Raw genomic sequence first — 23,710 nt, forward strand, 5'->3', positions numbered from 1 at the left:
GTGGGGGGGTCTCACGAGAGCAGAGCAGAGGGGCAGAATTTGCCCTAGAAGTGTTTGGAGGATGCTCAAACCACTGGCAGGGGTGACATCGTAGCCAGATCCCTGTGGAAACCCCAAGGTGTCTGGTCTCAGTCCGGTCTCTTCGACAGCTCGGCTCTCCAAGTTTGAGAAGATGACGCCAAAAAGGAGAAGGACGCCGGGACCTGCAGCGCAGGGCAAGGACCCGCACCCCAGCGGCGGGCGCCCTCCCCGCCATCGTCTGCCGGAGCCTCCTTGCCGCTCGCCCGGGGCTCCCCACGGCCGTTCCGCACACCGCAGCGGTGCAAGGGGCACCCACAGCGGCTCGGGGCGGACCCCGCGCCCCCCGCCCGGGGGGATCCCCCCGCCATCCCCCCGCGCCCTCCCGCCCGGCCGGCTCGCGACACGGCCAGTGACGTCGCGGCGGCGGCGGCCAATGGCAGCGGCGCGGGCGGTATAAAGCGGGCGGCCGAGGCGGCAGGCGGGAGCGCGGGGGCGGCGGCGGGTGAGGGCGGCGGCGGGCGGGAGCGCGGAGGGCGACGGGCTCCGCCACAGCGCGCTGCCCGCGGGCCGGCCGGGCCCCGCCGGCGCCCATGGAGGCGGCGCGGAGCTGTAACGGGTACGCGCGGCAGGAGAGGCCGCCGCTGCCTTCCGCCTCCCCGGCGGCGGTGGGCGCCGAGAAGCCGCGCGTCCCCCCCCCCGGCGGCGGCGGCGGCAGCGGGGAGGGGTGGCGGGGCGAGCGGCCCCGCAGCGAGGAGGACAACGAGCTGAGCCTGCCCAGCCTGGCGGCCGCCTACACCACCATCCTGCGCTCGCTGGGCGAGGACCCCGAGCGGCAGGGGCTGCTGAAGACGCCCTGGAGGGCGGCCACCGCCATGCAGTTCTTCACCAAGGGCTACCAGGAGACCATCTCGGGTAGGGAGCGCGGCCCCACCGGGAGGGCGGGCGGTGTCATCCCGGGGAGGGCTCCGGCATGAGGGTGGTGGAGCCGGAGGCTGCTCCGACACCCGCCGCGGTGCGGATTTCCTGCTTGATTTCTGAAAAGGGCCTTCGCTACCGACCCCTCACCGTCCGTCTGATGCCTCTGGTCGGTCAGTCACCAGCGATGTGCTCTGGAAACGCCCGCACCTCTCCCTCTCCCGGTTTCTGTTTTAAACTCTGAGCTGGTAAAGTTCGCGTTCTGTCAGAAACTTCGGTGCTTTCGGTTTGGGCGAACCGAGCAAGTGCTTTTTTTGCTTTCCCTCTTCTGCTGTCGACTTTTCACGCTCTGACATAGAAACTTGTTGATTGTTCCTTCCTCCCAGCTGAGCGAGGCTGTGTTCAGGAGGGGGAGGAACGTTTGCTTCCATTAGAATCATAGAACTACGGAATGGTTTGGGTTGGAAGGGACCTCAAAGATCATCCAGTTCCAACCCCCCTGCCGCGGGCAGGGACACCCTCCACTACACCAGGTTGCCCAAAGCCTCATCCAGCCTGGCCTTGAACATCTCCAGGGATGAGCAGACATAGGTGGACTGAATTTTCACAGAAAAGATCTTGTTCTGCTGATGCTTTTATCGGGTGAGTTTTTTCAAAGGTGGGAATGAAACTTGAGGAAGCAAGGTAAGCAGAAGGGAGGAGATCAGGGAGATCCCTGCCCTATCTCAGGGTCCTGGCAGCAAATGCAGGTGTAGAGAGGTACCTGAGTTCACATCCCTGCCCCAGGTGAGTCTTATCTGCTTGCTGGCTGTGGGCCCTCCCTGAGGGCAGGAGAGGAACTGGGTGGGATTTGTTCTCCTCATCACCAGTGGCTCCAAAGTTGTCTCTTGGTTCCAGTGTAGGGTCAATCCTGCTTGAAAACTTAGTTTTTACATCATTTTTTCTCTTTGCAGCCTTTCTGCTAAGGACTGTACCCAGTACAAATAGTGAAAAAGGGCTTGGGAAGCTGGGGAATTCCCCCTTCTACTCCCTCTTACTGTAAAAAGCAAGTTCCTGTTGGAGCATAAGGGATGCAAATACTGTCAGCAAGGATCCTCGAATGCGAATTAGGAAGGAGCTGGTTGTGTTCTGCTCTCTGGAGTACAGCACCAGTGTATTCAGTGCCCCAGAACTGCATCAGGGTGTTGCAGCTGAATGAAGAGGCTGAACCGTGCCGATGGCATCAGGGAGCTTCCTGCTAACACGTCCGAGTCCTTTTCATAAGTGCACTGTGCTTCAACTTAAGGGTTGGCTTTCGTCTTTAGTTTCTTTTTCATTTCTCAGCTGTTGGCTTTTGTGAAATCGGATTGCATGGAACTTCCAGCATTAACTGACTCATGGCCAGCTTGATCTCACGTGCCAATGTTGTCTCCTAGCATCCTACAAGAACAGCGTTTCTGCCTTGTCATTTGTTTTGCCTTTCAGATCAAACCAGGTTTTCAGGTGCACATCTGGAAGTAAGCTCTGGGCTGCAGTGGCCATCCTTGTTCCTGTCTTCCTTTAGTCCTGTTGCACAGCGTGTTTGAGATGAGGTTTCATAGGGTCTCGCAGAATAACCCTTTGTCTACTGGGAGTAACTTTGCCCAATTGGGGATTGTATGTGTCTCTGCTGCTGTAAAACAGAGGTCTCTCAGTCATCCTGCCAGTCTCTAGCAGAAGGATTTTTTAGTGATAGTTTCTGAGCATGAATTTCTGTACTGAACCTGGGTGAGGTTGCTGCCCACCCTAAGTCCTCTCTTATCTCACTGCTAGTTTTGTGTGCAGAGCCACGCATTCCCTTAAGGGTTTTTTAATAGCTTTTTCTCTGCTCCGATGTGGATTCTCTGGGACTCAGATAGTCTGTCCCCTGGGACTCAGGTAGTCTGTCCCAATCTCTCATGTACATTTCTTTGAGTAGATCTGGATAGTCCCCTCCACGGAATATCTGTACTTGAGAGAGAGCTGTATTATATCCAAGAGTAAAAAGTGTCACTGCTAGGTGCTGTACTCTTAGACTGCTTTTTTAAATTTTCTTTCTAGGAAATAAAACGAAGCTGTGATCTTAACATCCCTTCCTGTGTCTAGGGGCGAATCCTTTTACTTTCCAGCTACTCACCTCTTCTTCCACAATGCCCGGCTTCCAGTCTTCCCACTCTTACTAGCCAAACAGAAGAAAGAGTTGTAGCTGAAGGACCAGTCCACAGCAGCTAGCAAAATGACTAGTGGATGAGGAGTTGGCTGGGAGAGTTGATATAGAAGTAATTTCCACTTGGGAGAGTTTTAAATACATTGGGAAAGCTAGAGCCAACAACTGCAAAGTGTTTGAGAACAAAGCTAGCTGTGGGACTGCAGCTTCTGCTGTTTGTCTCTGCTGCAGCATCCTGATGTGCTGTTCACTTGGTTATGCTAATACAACTGTCTGCCTAGCCAGGCTGTGAACTAGAGCAGGAACTGGCTTGTAAAAGAAAGGAAAAAAAACCAAACCAAGCCCCAACAATAAGTAGCCCTGATCTTTTATTTTCTCAGCTTTATTTTGTGGCTTATTCAGCTCCTTATGTGGAACTGTCTGGCTAGGCAGAGGTTAAAGCAGTGATTTGTGTTGAGGAGCGTGTTCAAGTTCACTCCCACAGGCAGAAGACAACAGACAGTTACAATAGCTGTAAGTATCATCTTTTCATAAAAGGTTTGACAAGCGAAAACTCTGGTGATGGCTGTACGAACACAGGGCTAGAAGCAAGGTGTGTTGCAACTGGCCCCAGCTGAACCCACAGCCCTTGCCAGCACGTGAAAATGCTGCCAGACTGTGCAGCCAGAAAAGAGTGACGAAGACAAGCAAAGGCAGGAAATGTTACTACAGCTACAGGCTTTACCATCAGCCTTCTGAGTTTGTCTGCTTGAGTGTCTGCCTTGGGCAGGCAGGAGAAAAGCTGTTCATTTCTGATGGCGTTTTCATTTTCCATATGGGAACACAAGAAGTGATGGAGCAGATACATTCCCAAATTATGAAATACAGTGAAGTCTGGAGAGCGTGAAGTTGCAAGTGTGCTGCAGGAGGGCTTCGGCATTTAATGTGCTTGACTCCAGCCTCACTCGTTCTCAGTGGGAACACGGAGGTTACGTGGCTGGTCACAAAAGTAAGGTGCATGACTGCCTTGAGCGCTGCCCATTGCTCTCAGAGGTCGGTGGTTTCAGTGGTGCCTTGCTCTTACTCATCACTGAACGTTTTTGAGCGCACTCAGGTTGCTGGAAGCTTTTTGGTATGGTGAGGAATGATGGCCTTACCTGCCCTGCAGCGGTCTGTCCTCTGTGGTGGCACTGGAGGAGAAGACAACGAAGTGGTGTGAGTGGGGAGTTTGGTTTAAGGAAACCTGGTTCCTTTGGTTTTAAGGAATGCTTTTGGAAGCTGCTGAGCTGATGTGTGGTTTCAACAGTCAGCAAATGGATATTGTTTTCCTTTTTGAGCCTTGATTCACCCTTAAGAACAAACTATTTTCTTTATCTTTTTGGTCATCATGTGTCTGGGAACATAACGCATTTGGGACATGTTAAATATGCTGGACATTTCATCTGCTTTCATGGGTGTTGTCACTTTGCTTCCCTGACGCCTGATTGTATTTGTGTTTTCATACTTCCCAGAGCCTAAATTTGTAGTACTGTAGGGCAGGTTACATCTAAATTCTGACCCTTCTCTCCATTCAGATTTCTGTGAGGAACAGAGAAGCTGATTCTGCTTTCCAGCTTCCACTGTGTGTGCCTTTCCTTGCCTGTTTTCAACAGTGCAGGTAAACAGTGTTCCTGCTTTACCTCTTGTTCATCTTTGCTATCTGTGTTCTGCAGCTGGTCACCATTGTATTTCAGAGCCATTAGTAGAGTTTACTTGGTAAATGTCTAAATCTGGCTCTTGCTGTTCTTTCTAGATTATATCTTTTCTCCTATTAGTCCTGGCTTTACTAAAGGCCTCACTCTTTCTTCGACAAAACATATTTGAATATATTGATCTCACTTTTATAGTACTAGTCATCAAACTTTCATTGGAGTAGCTAGAATGCCTCCAGTGATTTCAAATGAAATCCACTTGGGGACCAGATTAAAAAACGCTAGCGGTTCACGCTTGAGCATTGGTGTAGACCAACAGCCACTACAACAGAAACCTCTTAAGGTGTGGTTAAGGATGGCAGAGTAGATAAGGTACCAAAAATTTTACTTTTCCATTTCATGCAGTGCTTCTGCATGAGTGTCCAAGAACATGTTTTCTTTTCCAGGGTGGGATCTACCAGCTTCACACTTCTGAGAGTAAATTGTATTACAAAACAGTAACCTGTCCTCTGGATTAATAGAGCTGAACTGGACTTTTGATAGCAGATTGCCTTTAGCTGTCTTACAGTTGGTTCAGGCAATTGCCTGCCATGCAAAAAGATTAAACCTTGAGAGATCTGTCTCTCCTTTAGTAAAGGCTTAACGTCACACTTGAAGGTGTTGGCTGTGCGACTGTGTAAATACTGAAAAGTACATGTACAGAGTGATTGTAAACGCAGTAAATGAGTGAATACATGGAAATACAAGATTGCAGACAGTACTAGCTTGTAACTCAAACTGAGCACTTCAGAATCAATCTTGCTAAACAGAGCTGAGTGGTTAAGTTGCAGAAACGGCAAGAGTCGATGCTAGTTTCAAAAGAAAAATTGTAAGGGAGTTGGTTCTGATTGTGTAATCCTGTAGGAAACATCAGGCCCAGGGTTGAACAAGCTGCCTCATCTACAGTAGGAAGTTAACTTGTTTTCATCATCCGTAAGCACTCCAAGCAAAATGGTGTGTTTGTTGAACAGTGTAGTTGCTAGTAGTGCTGATTGCTACATGAATACAAGCAGAAGGACTTTTCTGGCAGGTATGGTAGCTTTCAAGCACGTTGGCAGGTTCGGCTGTCCTTTCAGCATGCTTAATAGGGAAATGAAAATCAGAAATACTAGGAGAGGATAACTCTGCTTTCTGAACCTTTGTGGTTTGAAAGGCTGTGTGTGTATCCTTTAGTTGCCTGGAAGCCAAGTGACTCTACTGTGCAGCTTTTATTTTAAAGCAAGTAACAACTAGTTAGGTGTCATACAGTAGATTAACACCTGCTGAACTGTGTGTATGTTGCTTTTCCTCTCTCATTAGTTTATGTGCTTTTCCTATGGTGAAGGGTGAAAAAATGCAACCTTAATACTCTTTTCTTCATCTTCTTGTCTGCGTGGATTTGCTATTTTGACAGATGACAACAATGGTGTAAGCTCATAAATTTTTCCAAGCCTACTCAGTTTGCTGTTGGATGAGAGGTGCTAAGCATCACTACGTAAAAATAGACAGGCAGTGCCTTAAACAAACAAGGCTGTTTGATCAGCAGCACTGCCCTTTGCGAAGAGCTGGTGAGTTACTTCATTCTTTCCTGGAAACGAGGTACTGCTAGTTCTCTCACTTCTCATAGATGCAACGGTCTAACTTAGTAATAACATAAAAATCGGCATTATTGTGGTGTGGCCATGGCTTGTTTCTTGTAAACCAGAGGGTGGGAGATAGAGGGTTGTTCAGAGTAAGGTTCTTGGCTGTTTCTTTCCTCAACCTCCACTCCCACAGGAGTGAAGCCTCCATGCTGAAACAGGTACTCAATGCAGTGAAAGTTCTGAGGATAGATTTCAATCAGATCTAAGGAAGAAATTTTTTACACTGAGGGTGATGAGGCACTGCAACAGGTTGCCCAGAGAAGTTGTAGATGCCCCATCCCTGAAAGTGTTCAAGGCCAGGTTGGATGAGGCTTTGGGCAACCTGGTGTAGTGGAGGGTTTCCCTGCCCATGGCAGGGGGGTTGGAACTAGATGATCTTTGAGGTCCCTTCCAACCCTAACCATTCTAGGATTCTGCTGGGATCTAGGACTGCAGGACTTTCCAGGATGATCTCCGCTGCCCACTAGTGCTTAAGTAACACCAAACTTGTTTGGGGTTTTGTCACAAATTTACTAAATGTCTTAACCTCTTGGATCTTAACTATCAAACGCTTCTCATCACTTCATGTTGCTTTTCCAAAACATTGTTTCATCTTCTCTGATTTTCCTTTGTTTAAATTTCAGAAAGAAGTGTGGATGGGGGGACTTTCAGCGCCTTCTATGACATGAGACATTGAAACGGTTATTGAAATCCTGATACGTTTTAATGAGCATCTCCATAACCCTGCTTTCCCTCATATTAATAAACCTCCAGGCAGAGAACAACTTCTAGAACCTAATCTTAGCTTCATCTGAGAGTCGACAATAACAGATCTCTTATGAATAGACGTGAATCTCTCACTGAAACATGGAGAGTGTCTTACAGGAAAATAAACAAATCCGTACAAATGATGGCCAGAATTATTTGAATAGCAACAATGCTTTTCCCCCATCTTTGCTTTTATGAAATGTGCCTTAAATTACACATCTGGTTCACCACTCTTGTGGTAACTGAGGAATTAAGCTTTGCTTCTGAAGCAAGTGTTCCTGTCAGAAGTTGAATATCTGTTTCTAGCGCTTTGGTGTGGCAGCGATGAAATCTGTGAAATATTAGTCATAAACTTGTGAATTCTTTTGTGTCTGAGATTTCTCTTGGTTCCTGTTAGGAAGGTATGTTATGGCAAGGAAGCCTCATAGTGCGCATTTAATTTTCTCTTGCAGCTTTTGAACTCTACTGCCTATTTAAATAGTAACGTGGCATCTTAGGCTGTGTCTCTTTCTAGAGCTCCTCAAGACTTCTTGAAGCAAATGGTAGTTCTGTTGTGAGTTGGCATACCCCAACCACCCCCTTTCTTAGCACCTGAAGTCATTAACTTTCTGCAGCAGTACGAACTCTTTATGAATGAGTGGTTTTGCAGCCTGATTCTCTCCTCTGCATGCCTAATAAATTCCTGGTACATTTTTAATACTGAAAGGCTGCAATAATTTTCTTTTTTCTTGTCTGGAATATTTTCTCTAACTACAGTTATCCTGTAGCGTCATCACATGAATAAATAAAGCATTTCAGGTTTGACTCTACATCTTTCTGCTTACCCAGCAGCAACCAAAAGGTTTTTATAGCAATTTCCTTCCAGATTTACTTCTGACCCTGGTCAGAATATGGTCAGTTGGTTTCCCTACCACACATTCAGCTGTTAGCTCATGGCTCCTGCTCTGTCAGTTACATCTGTCTTCAGATGAAAAGGAACTTCTTGAGAAAAACAGTCAAAGGTATCTGCCAGCGTACCCCAGCAGATTCTACCTTAATGAACAGTTAGCTTTTGGTCTCTGGCTCATGGTACTGCTCTTCCAGAGCATCCTCCAAATCACGACCTGTTCCTAGTTCATGCAAGGTGCCTCGCCATTGGTTTTGGTGTAACTCAGTCTGTGCTCCTGGGAGAGCAGAAGGTACCTGACCTCGGCCTTTACTTTAGTTTGTTGAAGTTAAACGGGCAGTGACATGGTGTGACTTGCCCCACCATCCTCATAGGACATAGAATCATAGAACGGTTTGGGTTGGAAGGGGCCTCAAAGATCATCCAGTTCCAACCCCCCTGCCATGGGCAGGGACACCTTCCACTACACCAGGTTGCCCAAAGCCTCATCCAAGCTGGCCTTGAACACTTCCAGGGATGGGGCATCCACAGCTTCTCTGGACAACCTGTTCCAGTGCCTCACCACCCTCTGAGTGAAAAATTTTCTTCTTTATATCTAATCTAAATCTCCTCTCTTTCATTTTAATGAAAGAGGCCATCACCCCTTGTCCTATCACTACACGCCCTTGTCCAAAGCCCCTCTCCAGCTTTCCTGTAGGCCCCTTTAAGTACTGGAAGGCTGCAGTAAGATCACCCCGGAGCCTTCTCTTCTCCAGGCTGAACAGCCCCAACTCTCTCAGCCTGTCTTCATAGCAGAGGTGTTCCAGTCCTCGGATCATCTTCACGGCCCTCCTCTGGACTCGCTCCAGCGGCTCCATGTCCTTATTATGTTGGGGACTTCTTCATCTGAACCCATTCCTATGATGGCCTCAGCTGCCTGCTGCGACTTACGGGTCACCTTGGAGATCATAGGGGCTGTCGGTGAGGACAGTCTGGAGCTATGTAATGGGTTTCAGGAGAACCTTGTGCCTTATGTCTCTGCCAGGATGGGTGAGCTCAAGGAACAGCATCGGGGAGTCTCTGAGGCTGCTTTCGTCCTGTTGATACTGAACAATCCTCAGTCTGACTCCTCTGAAGTGGAGCTGTGAGGCAACTTAACGCCACGGGGAAGTGCTTTAACTCATAGTGAGAACAACCTACATCATTTCAGTCTTCTGTCTCCCAGGCGTAGTAAAAATGGGACATGCGAAGTGCTGTGAAGCTGATGCAGTGCTGCTCTGCAGAGTGCTGCCATCCTTCATTCTCTTCACCTGCTGAGCCAGCTGCTGGGTGGGCTCCAGCTTCTCTGGTTGCCAGAGGTGCTTTTGCTTTCCTGTGTCACATTAAAGCCATGCAAATAGTTTCTATAGCAACAGGTCTTTTTGCTTAGCTCTGACGCAAAATCCTGAAAGGTTTTTCTCATTCTGTCTTCATCCAATTCTGATTTTTGCCTTTATCAACTCTTTTTGAGGATAAAGGGGGGAAAAAAAATGATTCTGCACTGTTTCAGGAGTTAACTTGCAGCAGAAGGGAGTGTTCACTTTTAAGAGCCCACTGAAGTTTCTACACCAGGACTTGAACTCCAGGCTGAAGGAAAAATCAGCTGGAATAATCTAGAGAGTGCCCTGACTGTACATAAAATGGTTGTTCTTGTTCCCCTCCTCCCAGCCATATATTTTAATTTGAATCTTAGCTTTTCATTAACATGGTGTGTCTAGGCTTAAGGACTTAAGCAGTCGATTCCCTTAGCTTCTGGGGTGGTGGAGAATGAAAATGGTGTTATTTGCGGTCTCCTCTGGCTTATGGACAGGGCTTGGTGGCAGCACAGCTGTGACTAATAAAAGCAGAGCGAGGGGAGGTGTGACTGAGAGGCCAAGGGATGATATATGGACGTGCCCATCTCCTTGCTAGCAGGGGAGATGCTAGTCCTGTCCTACTGATGTGGAGGATCACATAGGTGGTACTTGGAAGGAATAACTGTTGCTTCATTTGAGAGGAAGAATTTCCTTTTTGTATTAAGGAAAAGTAGCCTGTTGAGGAGGAACCCATCTGAGCTGCAGGTGCCTGGCTTTGGCAGGAAACCAAGCTAGCAATATTTACTTCTGACCCTCCTTCCCTTTAAAAGCTCTGTTGACTTCCACGCTTTTGCTTTGAAGATCCTGGTGTCACAGGAGGAAGGTATGGAAAAGATGCAGTTGCGTTAGAAGAGCAGGTGAGTATCTCAGAGCTGAGAGACACACCAGTGTAACAGCCATGTTGCTCTGTGTGAACTGGGACAGACCTAGGAAGGGACAACATGACTTTTGGATCTGAAAATCAAGCTAGTGAGGCAGGCAGTGTGGCCTAGTAGGTAAGAATGAAAGAACAGGAAAAGAGGCATAAATTTGTCCCCAGCTTTGCTTCTGGGTTGGTTAATCTGAGGCTCTGTTTCCCCTTCTGTCCTTTCAGTTCCGTTAAGTTCTCCAGAACGTGTGCTGCAAGCTGAGCTTGTCAGGGCTCTCTTTGATGCTGTTGCAAATTGAATGACTGGAAAAAAAATAAAAAAAATAATAAAAGGCACACAAAGGTAGATAAAATGGTGTTGCCTCCTTGCACAAAGCATTTGAGTCGTTGCCAAAGAAGCTTCTGTGTAATTACTGAAAGCAAGTGCTGCGGTGGGACGTAGCACAGCGTCTTGTCGCAGCTGCTCTTACCTAACTCTTCTTTTGTCAACACAAGGCTTGGATTTCAAAGAGGGAGGTAGAGGGATAGGCAGGCTTCAAGCTCTGCCTGTTTTTGGGAGGATAGGCTTGGGAAGCGTGAGCAGGAGGGACTGGAGCAGGATAGGGGTGATGGGGGCTGCCTCTTAACACCGTGGCCGTCTACGCAGGTAGTGGCCTTTAGTCTCATGTTTTGTTTTGCCTTGTGTCCCTGTGTCATCTGGAAGGGGTTACTGGAGGGGCTAACACTAAGCTGCTTTCTTCCTCTGTGGGCCCTGGCCCTCCTTCTCAGGGAGTAACTGGTGCTGATTTAAGACAAGCACAGCTTGCTGCCGGCACGACTGCAGAGGTTGGGCAGCTGAGCGGGTATCATCTGTGATCTAGCTGCTCACATTAACTACATCTAAGGTGCAAAATTGGCAAAAGCTGTGTAACTGAGAAGCACGAAGCATCCTGCAGTGGATCTCTTTGCTTACACACCTCTCCAACTCCCTTGGCTGTGAGGGGGCATTGCCCAAAGGGCTGTGACTCTGGGCTGCACCCTAAGAGGGGATATGCAAGAAGGATGGATGACCTTTGTGTTCCTGTTTTCTTTAGCCATAAGAAGGTTGCCGTTTGTGACATGAATCATAGAATCACAGAGTGGTTTGGGTTGGAAGGGGCCTCAAAGATCATCTAGTTCCAACCCCCTGCCATGGGCAGGGAAACCCTCCACTACACCAGGTTGCCCAAAGCCTCATCCAACCTGGCCTTGAACACTTTCAGGGATGGGGCATCTACAACTTCTCTGGGCAACCTGTTCCAGTGCCTCACCACCCTCTGAGTGAAAAATTTTCTTCTTTATATCTAATCTAAATCTGCCCTCTTTCAGTTTAAAGCCATCACCCCTTGTCCTATCACTACAAGCCCTTATAAAAAGTCCCTCCCCCTTTCCTGTAGGCCCTTCCTTTAACTGGAAGGCTGCAATAAGATCACCCCGGAGCCTCCTCTTCTGCAGGCTGAACAGCCCCAACTCTCTCAGCCTGTCTTCATAGCAGAGGTGCTCCAGCCTTCGGATCATCTTTGTGGCCTCCTCTGGACCTGCTCCAGCAGCTCCATGTCCCTCTTATGTTGGGGACTCCAGAGCTGAACGCAGTATTCCAGGTGGGGTCTCACGAGAGCAGAGCAGAGAGGCAGAATCCTCTCCCTCGCCCTGCTGCCCACGCTGCTTTGGATGCAGCCCAGGACACGGTTGGCTTTCTGGGCTGCCAGCGCACGGTGCCGGCTCATGTCGAGCTTCTCATCCACCAGCACCCCCAAGTCCTTCTCCTCAGGGCTGCTCTCAATCCATTCTCCGCCGATGTGGAACTTCATAGGTCGCTTAACCTTCTTATTCCCCCCAGCTTTAAAATAGGATTAACAGCTGTCTCCATGATACAACGTGGCTCTTCAGGATTCCAGTAATGGAGTTAGGTTCCTTGGATAAAGTTTGTACGGATCTATTAATATATATGCATATACACGCTTATTCATGTATAAAATCGATATGTACATATCTATATGGGACTTCATGGCTGAAGTACCTTCTGTTGTAGCTTTGGCCTTGTGCCATGCCACGCGTTACCGTGACTCTTAACGAGAACGTGGCCACTTCTGGTTGTTCCGAACAGTCGGCTTTGCGAGTGTGCTGACGTAAATCCCTATCGGACATCGGGCGCTGATGCGCTCCTGGCAAGGCTGATGTGAGCCAAGCTGGTGGTCTAATAACAGCAGCAGTCACTCCGGAGGTGCTTTGTGGATCTGTTTGGATTTTGTTTTAATAACGCCGGGCGTTAGCAGCAGGTTTTATGAAACCACTGTTTGCCTTTCTGCTGCAGAAACGGCACGTCTGCGGAGTGCTGCGGGAGGCAGGGAGGAACCCAGATGGCTGCTCTGTCTCCTCTTCCCTCTCCTCTGAGCCGGCTCTTTTTCAGATTCTGGCTATTCCTGGCTGAAGTCGTAGTTATACAAGTGGTCCCCATGTAATCAAAATCCTCTCCAGCAGTGCTTGGTGTAAACTAGACTGCAATTTGAAGAACAAAAATCGTGTGTCTTTACGGAGTTGTTTCCTGGCCTCTTTCGTGCCCCCTGCTCCTGCTGTCTGACCCGATCAAAAGCCTTCTGGGGTTCGGCCTCGCCATCTTGCCAGTTGCCAGCCATTCTCAGGAAAGAACGTGCGTCGCAGGCAGAACATCTTGCGCCCAGTTTCCAGGGTTACCTGTGTAGTGCTGATAGCGAGCAGGAAATTAAAATGCTCCATGATGATGCTGCTTTATCGACAGCAGATGGTGGCCATTAGGTGTACGTGCATGTCGGGGGATGGCATAAAGGCAAGTAGAGCAGACACAACTATTAGATTTGTGTCATCGCTGCTGCAGGTGCTCAGCTCCACTGCGGATGGAGCAGGGCAGTCCCGGAGCACCCTGCTTCCCCTTCTGGCCATGGTGTGTGTGACTCTGGTTCCTGGAAGTAACTCCAAGTTGTCAATGTGGCTTCAAGCTAACTTGTTTGCAGAGGTCCTTGTTCTGATTATCAGCCCTTCTGTGCAGCTCGTTCTCTTTTGCTATTCTCAATCTCTTTTCTATAGCTTTTCTCTTCTGTCCTTCAAAAGACTCAGTCTCTTAACTTGAGACTGTTCTACTTTTAACCTCTCCAAGCACGGTCCAGCTGCCTGCAATCTTTATGGAGACTCTAGTGACCTGTCAGAATTGCATGGGGACTTGTCAGGGGACTGCTAAATCTGGGAAATCAACTAAGGATCTGTTCTACTGAGCCTCCGACACTACTAAAACATCACATTGTATGTTCCTTTTTCTTACTGAGCTGTCTCTTCTTCCTTCTGTCTTTATGGTTTTTTCCACCTTAATTTTCTGTTAACTCTGAGATGCAGAATTAGGATGGAGTATGCATAAGTGTTCCTGCTTTCAGTTTGGGACAGCAAATCTCTCCCCGATCTGTGGATACAGATCTGTCTCTTCGACTACTGTGTATGCTGGCTGGTGTGCTTCAGGATTAAATGAGAGAGTATGTGAGTGCCAGCCCTCCTTGAAGATAGTGATGCTGCTATTGAAGTATTTGAAGAAACTGCTGTGGTGGCTTAGCTTTTGTCAAACCTCAGGCTCAGCTTTGCTTGTGGTATGTGGAAGCACTCATGGAAGCCCACTTTGAGACACACTCTCCTCCTCAGCGCTGGCTTTATCAGCTGTAGGCCTAATTGCTCTTAAGATGCCAGTAATTCTGCAAAGACTGGGCTCATTCTAACCTCAACTCAAACTATTATTTAAATAAAACGCTATAGACATTGTTTAATCATATGCAAAACAAAGTGTATTTGTGATGTTACTCCTTAGTTGCCTCCCATACCTTAAGCCAAAAATCTATAGTTCTGGGAGACCTGTGCTCTTGCTGCGAGCTTTCTGAGATACTGGCTGGAAGAACCTTCCATGCTTCTGTGTGTGTTTGTTTATTTTTTTAATACAAATGTTTAATTTCAGATGTTCTGAATGACGCCATCTTTGATGAAGATCATGATGAGATGGTAATTGTGAAGGACATAGACATGTTTTCATTGTGTGAGCATCACCTCGTTCCATTTGTTGGAAAGGTAACTCTTCCTCACAACACAAATGTGGGAATACAGGGTAAAAGACCTAAAGTACATGTAAAAGGCTTTGTAGCTGTAACTACAAACCTTTTAAAGCCCCCTAAGTATTTACTGCTTACAGCTGTGGTTCTAGAAGTTAATCTTCAGAATACAAATAAGGAAGACCTCCTTAATGTGAGTTTTATTTGGATTTAAGCTCTGAAAATATAATGCTCAACCTTTCCTAGTCTAAGTAATCTAATGGTTTCTGACATTTCGTATCAAAGCTCTTCTTCGAGAAGCAGCAGCAAGCCTTGAGGGCAGACATCTTGATATTAAACCAGCTCGCCCTGCACGCTGGCTCTGTCACAGATTTAGCTTCTGGCGCAGAGCTATCTGGTGCATGTTCATCTTGGGAACCCTCCGTGAGTGGAACAAACTTCTGATTAGCAGCCCTGTCTTAAACAAGCAAGCCCAGTCGGGGAGGGGGCGGTGGTCAAAATTGACTAGCAGGAGGCTGCTTGGGTTGGGACTCCCATGAAAGGGGCTGACGTTTCAGGGGGTGTTGAAACTGTGATGCCAAGAACTTTAAAAATGAAATAAAAATTCTCAAGTTAACTTCTGTAAATGTGATGAAGAGTTCCGAGTGGGTAGTCCCTTCTGCACATCTCAGCCCCTTCACTCCCATATCAGCACCGAAGGATGGAGCTTATTCTGATCCATCTCTTCTACCATAAAGTACTTGCAGGCCAGAGAGCAGACAGTGCTTTTGTTGTCTATAAAATTTGATCATTGCCACATATGTTCCAAGTAAACTGTCTCCCAAAAATAAAATACCCGAACAGAAACCAGCGGTTTATTTAGTTGAGTCAACTCAATTTCATCTGCTTTCTTTTTTACTACTAGTATTTTATACTGGAAAACAAGGTAACTTCTTTTTCTGTGCAAGCTTTTTATTTTGCCTGCTATTCTTGGTTACATCCTATTCTCTTCGTTACTCCTGTGGCAATCTATGCATTCTCTTTACATCTAGCTGTTTAGCCTGTGTGGTTTGGAGAAGTCTCCTCGCCAACACTGAGTTGGTCCTGCTCGTATAATGGGTCTGCTAAATGACTTGGTATGCCTCTAAATATTCTCAGACTAACCATTCTCCTGTTGGGTACATCAAACAGGCTGCAAATACTGACCAACAGGTATTTGTATTTGCAGCTCTATCTTAAATGAAATTAGGAAATTTGCGAAAGTACTCTATGGGGAACAGGATTCAACGCTTATTTCGAAGTTACGTCTCTTACTTTATCTGAAATGTTTCATGTCTTTTCAGGTGTCAGTGGGTTGATTACCCAACAGAAGTGATAGGAATGAGCAAGTTAGCCAGGTAATTAGGTGCACTGTGGTACCTCTAATTGCAGGTACAGCAATACAGGATTCTGAGATGGGGCCTGTAGGCAAAGCACTAAGACAGAATCCTACGCTGACACTCCCCTACTGTATCTTGGCTAATTTTTCAAGTCTCTGGTACAGTGACACAAATGCTGGCTTATAAGCTGTTAGAACTGTAAACCCACTTGAATTCCGTAGCCTGCGTTGCTTTCTAAAAAATGAGAAGCTAAATGACTTCCCCCTACCTTTGTATCTGAGCACTTTTCTCAAGAATTTATTCCAACTTAGTGCAACTGAGTATTCCAACTTAGTGAACTATGTGTTCAGTATGAATCTTCAGCAAATCCATGTTCAAGCAGGATGGAAGTTGACTTAATCATACAGTCATCTGTGGTACTACCAATAGCAGGAAAAAAAAAAATCAGTAAGTGCAGCCTTATTTTGGTGGCTCAGTACTTCTTGCCATCAGAATTTTCACTGGAAGTAAAGTACAGTCCCTCTCCCTCCCACTCCCTAAATCCATTATAGGTCTTGAAAGAAAAGCATCTTTGTTTTTGATGAACAGTCCTGCGCTGAGAAATAGACTGCTTTTTGTACCCAAATGTAGTAGTACTCTGTAGCATTCCTGAGACTTGGAACATAAGCCTTGACTCATGAAGAGCTGTGGTTTTTCTCCCCCTCGGAACACTTACCTATTCTTCACCAGGACACTGACCTCACCGGGCATTTACAGTCTCCGTTAGCTCCACAGTTTTTCAGGCTTGCATGGTGGCATGTTCCTCCCACATGCTAAGACTTCTGGACTGTTCCAGAATTAGTTCTGGGGCAAATGCACATCTCATTCTCTATGCATGAGTTTCATATGCCTTTGGAAGTTTGGATTTGATTCTGTTAATGGTTTGTTCTTCTCTGTCTAGGTACATATTGGCTACCTTCCTAACAAACAAGTACTTGGCCTCAGCAAGCTTGCTAGGTAAGTGTTAATGTAATGAAAGTGATGCTAATTTGCCAAAAGGATTCCAACCTGTGCTAACTGTGCTAATCTTTCTAATCTGATCCCCCTCTAAAGCTCAGCCCACTTTGTGTCCTGGATTTGGATTTAGACCAATCCTCAGCATTATGTTTTTTGTGGAGAGAACAGATAAGTCTTAGAGCTCCGTGTTAATTCACATCGGTCGACTCTAGTAGAGCCGTAATGCTTTTATGTGTTCATCCAGAGCACTGGTGTCTGCAGGGGGCACGGAAGCAAGAACAACGGAGAATTTGGTCATGCACTAAGGCAGGCCACCAAAACCAGGGGGGACCTCTAGTTATTTACTACTTGTGTGTGTATGGACTGATAAGAACATAAATCCAAAACTTCCAAATTGTAAATGAACATTCTCTGGATAGAAATTGAATCTAAAGTTTCCATCTGTTAGCTGGCTCTTCGGATGAATTTGGCATTTCTTTCTTTCACTTGGGACCTGCTGAGAGCACCGCAGGGTAGATTTTATAGATAAGGTTCAGGCTAAGAAACAAAGCAATTATGATACACTTGAGAAATCTGTTTGTTATGTAAAATAGCTTTTCCCTCACCGAGTGCCCTTGGATCAGTTGTTGCACTGAGCCTTGTTATAAAGTACCACTTTCTAGTTCTGAGGAGGGAGGAGATGGTAGATCCCTTCAATAAGAAGATTATTGGGGACCAGAGAGGAAGAGTCTCTTGAGAAACGAATCTGAAAAATTGGCTGTGGTTCAGAAAGACCACATAGGTTTTGCTTATACTTTCCCCGATGTGTCTGTTAATCTTGCTGTAGCTCCAATAATACTAATAAGAATCAGCCTTGTAAATCTGCGTGCCTGCTGGGTTTTCTTAGCGAGCAAGAACTGTGTAGGACATGACACTAAAATGCTTTTTAAAGTCAGTTAGCTCTGTTCTGTGCTCTGCTTGCACAACAGTGAATTTGGTTTGGTAGTCGAAGGGCCCTTGGAAGTCACATCTTTGCTAATGTAACTCATGTTATAGAGACACCATTTTCATGTCTTCTAGCAGTGTCTATAGGAGTGGGCTTTGCTCTGATTAAAAGGCTGATAAAGGCAGTTCAACATATAAATTTTTTCATTATTGTTTTCTGTGGCTGTACCCAACTGCTGAAACTGTAGGATGAGGTTCTGAGATGACAGCACTGCAGTTGCTGGGCAAAAGATTTTGACTTCTGTAGCTGCTTACGCTTGGGGATGTCCGTAATGGCAGTTCACGGCTTACACTGTGTGTCTGGATCTCTTTAAGTGGTGAGGGGTTTTTTTTTGAGTTAGATTTATGAAGGTGAGCATCCTTTCTGAAGAGACTGTCTTTAGCGCTTGGTTTCATTTCTGCAGGGCTTGAATGCAGGATGAAGGATCACATTTGAAAAATGCATCAGTTGATTTGTGCTTGCTCTGGTCTCTAGTTACTTCTGAATTGCAGATGTAAAAAGGAGCTCAAAACCATCTTCGGTGATTTTTAATGCGAGTAGCAACATGTGAAAGGTGCTGAAAGTGTACAATTTTTCTACTATTTATTCTCAGTATAGAAGCGTGCCTGAATACATGCCAGGCTTCCTGTGCTGTGCTTGAACGGTCAAATCTTGCCTCTTTTTCCAGTTAAACTCCCATATACTGCAATAATGAAAAGATTAGGTTCTTGTATAACAAAATGTTCTCAGTCCTCACTCGCTTTTGAGTGCTTACCATGAAGAGGTGGGCCAAATAGTGCTTCCCTTTCGTGCCCTATATAATGCAACCAGTGTTCAAACAAAGATTTGTGAGGCTGTCGGTGCTGTAGGCCTAATCTTTCGTAATAGGATTAGTCTAATGTGGTGAGTTTCTGTGGTTGTGGATGACCTGTATTCAATAAACAAACATCTTTCTTTGGATTTTAAGCTCAGGCTTGAAAATGCTAATGCAAGTAACTGTTTTTACATAAACATCCTTATAAGACTTCTTACATGCAATACGAGTGTAAAAATATCTGAGCATCAGCTTGTTTCCTATCCATATATTTAATCTAAATATTATGCTGCTTTGTTTAGAATAGCTATAACACAACCATTTCATTTCTGGAGGAGAGTTTCTGCATGTAATTTTTCTCCAAAACAGCAGGCAAGTCTCATTGTCAGAAATGTTTCTTGTAACTAGTGCCTCAGGCTGCCAGCCAGTGTCTGGTTTTTGTCTAGTCTGACCAGACGAATATTGAAGCTTTCTGTAGCAACTTCTTTAGATGGCCACTTGATGTGTAATTAAGCATTTGAGGTTGGCATGAATAACTCCATGAGTTACAGAGCAGTTAAGACTTTTCTTAAACGTGTAGGTTATAAATGATGGTAGCACTGCTTCCCTTGCCCATGATGGCTTAAATTTGAAGTCGTGTTCGAGAGGGGCACTAAGGTGATCCCTGCACTGAAATGTGAAGGATGGTGTGGTATATGGGTGGAGAGTATCTGTTTTAAATAAAACCAATTCTGTCTCATTGTTCTTAGTTAAATCTGTGGTTAAATGGATGAATCCAAAACATCTCTTGCTTAATTTCAGGAGCCTTCTGGGAATCCCAATATCTGATTTGTCCTTAAAGCAGCATTTGGGTTAGATTGAAGCAAAAGGAGGTAATCTGATCTCAGTTCAAGGATTAGCTTTCAGGGAGTCTATGGGCATCATGGATTCCCTTGCAATTGTGTGATGCAAGTGGGTGGTGGTACAAAGTAGTAGTTAGGGTGGTAGTTCAAAAGTAACAGCTGACAGAACAAGCTGTAAGGAGAGGTGACAGGTTTGCCCATGAAATAGTCTCTGGGGTGGCAGGTGGTGAGTAACCTGTCACTAAACACAGTGATGTGCTAAAGGAATCCTTAAGCCATGCCAGCCAGGGGCCGAGCAACAGCGTGATATTGCGTGGATTTCCAGGAAGGATGTGGATTCGTACAGTGGTCTTGTTTAATGGTGTCAAGTTAATTGTGAAAATGAAACAGTGGTCAGATAGGAATAAGTATAACATTGTCTTTTTCCTTTCTCCTTTAGGATCGTGGAAATATACAGTAGAAGATTACAAGGTAAACAGCTGCGTTTTTGTTTTTGTGTGTGCTTCTTTGCTAGCCAGCTCAGGGTACTGGTAATTGTAGGTGGCCTATAGCTGTGCAGACTTTAGTGGGAAGAAAAGCAGTGTGCTTGAACAGGTGTTTCTCATCTGTCATCTTAGCCCCTGAGTTTCCAGTGAGGGGTAAAATGTGACTATGGAAATAGATGTAGGCAGTAACTGATTCAGAGGATAAATGTGCTACCAGATACAGCTGCCAGGAATAACTGAACTAGTTGGATGCTGCTGGAGATGAACTCTCCTACAGATAATTTGAGAGATGCCTTCAAGAATTCTTGTCTAAAGAGATGAAGCGAGAGCTGCCATGTTATGGACTACCTGCCTACTGCCCCTGAGAAATGGAGGAAGCTGCAGGATCTGAGGTCTTGGGTTGGGCTCAGCCTGCTTTCATTTTCCTGTGCTTAAATTTGGCCTGTTCTTGGTGACAGAAGTCTTGGTGACCGTTAGGTGTCAGAATGGTGAATAGAAGGTGCCAGAGCTACAGAAATAAAGCTTCACAGGACAACAGACTCTTTTAATTGGCTCATTTTCTTATCTCCATTTCTTCTCCTTAAAAAGAAAAAATGTGTGTAGGGAATGAATAGTGCAGCAGTAAACTCAGTGAACAAATACATTAAAACCAAAAGAAAGTAGAGAAGCAAGAAAATCTAACTGCATAATGGGAGATGCCAGAGCTGTTACAAGAAATCATGGTAATGCAATTCCTGTAAAGGTGTATTGCAAAATGACTCCCAATATCAACAAGCAAATAAAAGGTCTGTTCCAGGGTACGAAGCATAAGACAGGATTTGGTACTAATAACATTTATTTGGGAAAAGCAGAGCTTGTGCATGGTGGTGGTGGGGAACAGGTACGCTTGGAAATGAGGATGCAATGCAGCCATCCTTCGTGTGTGGCATGCAGGCAGTGACAGTGTGGTGATGCTGGTCAGATTTAACACTGGTTCTGAACTCCTCGTTGTTGTTTCAGTCCAGGAGCGCCTTACCAAACAAATTGCAATAGCCATCACAGAAGCCTTACAGCCCGCTGGAGTTGGGGTGGTTATCGAAGCCACGTGAGTTACTCTGAGCGGTTCCGCGGTAGCGTGCGCGCCGCGGGTGACTCCAGCGGTGTGCTGCAGAGCTGTCGGGTGGCACCTCTTTGGCTGCGGTAGCTGGGCGCCTTGTTTGAGGCAGGGCACAGGCAGGAGTGGTTCTTGCCTGCTCAGCGTAGTGGCCTGGGGGGTTGGAGCTGTTCAAACGGGCCTGCCTTGTCCATTGCAGGGATGTGGCAACTGGCAGTGTGGGCAGCTGTCCCAGTTGCACTGGGTCCATGCTCTGCCTCAGCGCACCTTCTACTTCCTCAAGTGCAGCAAAGCTTTGATCTAGGCTTGGAGAAGGTTCCGAAGAGACCTTCCAGCAGCCTTCCAGTACCTAAAGGGGCTACAGGAAAGCTGGAGAGGGGCTTTGGACAAGAGTTGGATAGTGATAGGACAAGGGGTGATGGCTTTAAACTGAAAGAGGGGAGATTTAGATTAGATCTAAGGAGGAGGTTTGTCACTCTGAGGGTGGTGAGGCACTGGAACAGGTTGCCCAGAGAAGCTGTGGCTGCCCCATCCCTGGAAGTGTTCAAGGCCAGGTTGGATGAGGCTTTGGGCAACCTGGTGTAGTGGAGGATGTCCCTGCCCATGGCAGGGGGGTTGGAACTAGATGATCTTTGAGATCCCTTCCAACCCAAACCGTTCTATGACTGTGATCAGAATGCACCGTGGGAAGGTGGGATTTTCCTAGGATCTGAGGAGAGAAGGCAACACTCAGGGGCTGGGAATTTGACTTTCTTCTCTGTAAAGGACAGCTGAGGTACTACTGACAGATGTCGGTTCTGGATATGGAGGTTTTGTGGCTTCCCCAGAATTTAATGTGACTGTGTAAAAACCATCTCTTGGTAGGATTGCTGCTTTCTTTCGAGTATGCCTGATTTATTGACTCCCCTCTCATTTCTTCCAGGCATATGTGTATGGTAATGCGTGGGGTACAGAAAATGAACAGTAAAACAGTAACCAGCACAATGTTGGGGGTATTCCGGGAAGATCCAAAGACCCGCGAAGAATTCTTGACACTCATCAGGAGCTGAAACTGTGTTATTCTCTAAATGCACTCTGGAGATTGTTCTGTCCAGTGTCACTGTCTGTTCTTACTTGTTCCTACATCTCACTTTTGAACTAAATCGTTGTAAATTGTTGTCATAGGCTTCGTGCAGTAAAAGACTTCTGATGGCAAAGGAGAAACGTAGCGATGAGGTAGGCTCCTCCTGGATTTCCAGTCGTGCCGATGTCACAGAATTACAAGCTACGAGTAGGGTTTGGGAAATGTTTTTTCCATCTACAATGCAGAATATACTGCTGGTAGGAGAAAAGCGGGGCTTGGAAGTGAAATGGGTATTTATGAAATAGTTATGTTTATTGGAATAAATGTGGAGCAGCACAGGAAAAATTGCAAGGCCGTGGATCCCTGTAGGACCACTTGTGCTGCAAATACTGTACCTCTGCTCAAAAGGATGGTCCTGACTTCTCTCTGACTCTATTTTATTACAACTCTTGCAGTGGCTGTTTCAGTGTCTGGATACGTGTGTTACACTTCTTCGAGATGTTACCTCTGGTGGTGTTTTATATTCTTCCTAGGATTAACCCTCCGTTTTTTTTGTGTGTAGTTCTTTAGTTTGTTTGGGAAATTTAAACCACCTTTTTCCTAGCCTCTTAACGTGCAGGGAATTAACTTCTAAATTATTTGGGGCACAGTCTTATCTTGATATAAAGGGGTTTATGCACCTTTTCCTCTGTGCCTCAGAATGTCTGACCACTTTAACTGTCAGTTTCTTACTATTTTTAAGCAAAATTTAACAAGGGGAAGAAAAATAAAAACAACAGTCTGTCTGCAGAGCGCTAAGATATCCAAAGAGGTTTTTAATGATATTTATATCTTGAGCTTTCCTTCTTGGATTTCCATGGTTTAGAATGAGAAGCTAAATCTAGTCCTATGATCTGAAAATGGAGATTCCTCTTCAAGTATTTCACGATTTGCATCTCAGAAATGTTGGAGCAAAGGTGAGCACTGAAATCCTGAGCACAGCACTTGTACCTCTCCTGTCTGACGGCAGGTCCAGGTCGTTTCAGGACAAAGTAACCTGGAATGACAACAACTTATTTCGTAAGAGCAATTGGGAAAAGCATTTCCAGGGCCATCAAAATGAACAAAACCACATTTTTGTGTCTATGTGGCAATCTCTGTATGTGGCAGAATTGGTACAAAAAGTTTTAGTCGGCTGGACTTGGCTGAGCTTCTTACTTTGTTACGGTTTTAATGAGTGTTTTGTAACTCTTAATTGGGAAAACATGAGGCGCAAATGAAAACCACCCTTCTCAAACTAAGCACAGGAGGCAAAAGTTAAAAAATAAAATGCCAACCAGGGTGTTAGATGCCCAACAATGGAGGTTCCCATAATCATATGTGCTTTGCTGAGTATGAATCCAAGATGTTCTGTACACAAACCTAAAAGGTAGTTCCTCTGGCAAGCTCGATCTTTACCAACATTCCTGTTTCTTGCTTCAACCTGTGTTGGAATTGAAATGAAAATCATGTCTGGTGAAATTTCCATTGGGCCTAAAGAACTTTCAAGAACACCAACCTCATATGTTTAATTACACTCATTTTACCTTGATGACTTTCACAGCATTATTGGGAAAACCTTTTATAATGTCCTCTGGCCCGGAATCTATAGAGCTAGGTGCTCTAAAAGTTTGTCGGCTAGCGTAAATATGGAATGTGTTGCACATTTACAAAATACCCTGACTCTGCAGTG

At 46.0% G+C, this 23,710-nt stretch overlaps 1 protein-coding gene across 1 annotated transcript; it reads left to right on the forward strand.

Moving 5' to 3' along the window:
• The first annotated feature begins 611 nt into the window (after positions 1 to 611).
• GCH1 (GTP cyclohydrolase 1) lies at positions 612 to 22,007 on the forward strand. Its single transcript, XM_086613538.1, has 6 exons — positions 612 to 933; positions 14,294 to 14,403; positions 16,683 to 16,738; positions 19,798 to 19,829; positions 20,843 to 20,927; positions 21,859 to 22,007. The coding sequence occupies exons 1-6, from the start codon at positions 612 to 614 to the stop codon at positions 21,983 to 21,985; spliced, it is 732 nt and encodes a 243-aa protein (XP_086469664.1). The 3' UTR covers positions 21,986 to 22,007.
• Positions 22,008 to 23,710: the final 1,703 nt, after the last annotated feature.

This window comes from Tauraco erythrolophus, chromosome 6 (assembly GCF_009769465.1).
Source record: "Tauraco erythrolophus isolate bTauEry1 chromosome 6, bTauEry1.pri, whole genome shotgun sequence".
Classification (NCBI taxonomy): domain Eukaryota; kingdom Metazoa; phylum Chordata; class Aves; order Musophagiformes; family Musophagidae; genus Tauraco; species Tauraco erythrolophus.

Excerpts from the sequence above, each read along its gene's own strand:
- GCH1 (XM_086613538.1), top strand. The coding sequence starts at position 612 with ATGGAGGCGGCGCGGAGCTGTAACGGGTACGCGCGGCAGGAGAGGCCG. Across the intron at positions 934-14,293 it reads CTACCAGGAGACCATCTCGG|ATGTTCTGAATGACGCCATC; the intron begins GTAGGGAGCGCG and ends GTTTAATTTCAG. Across the intron at positions 20,928-21,858 it reads GGGGTGGTTATCGAAGCCAC|GCATATGTGTATGGTAATGC; the intron begins GTGAGTTACTCT and ends CATTTCTTCCAG.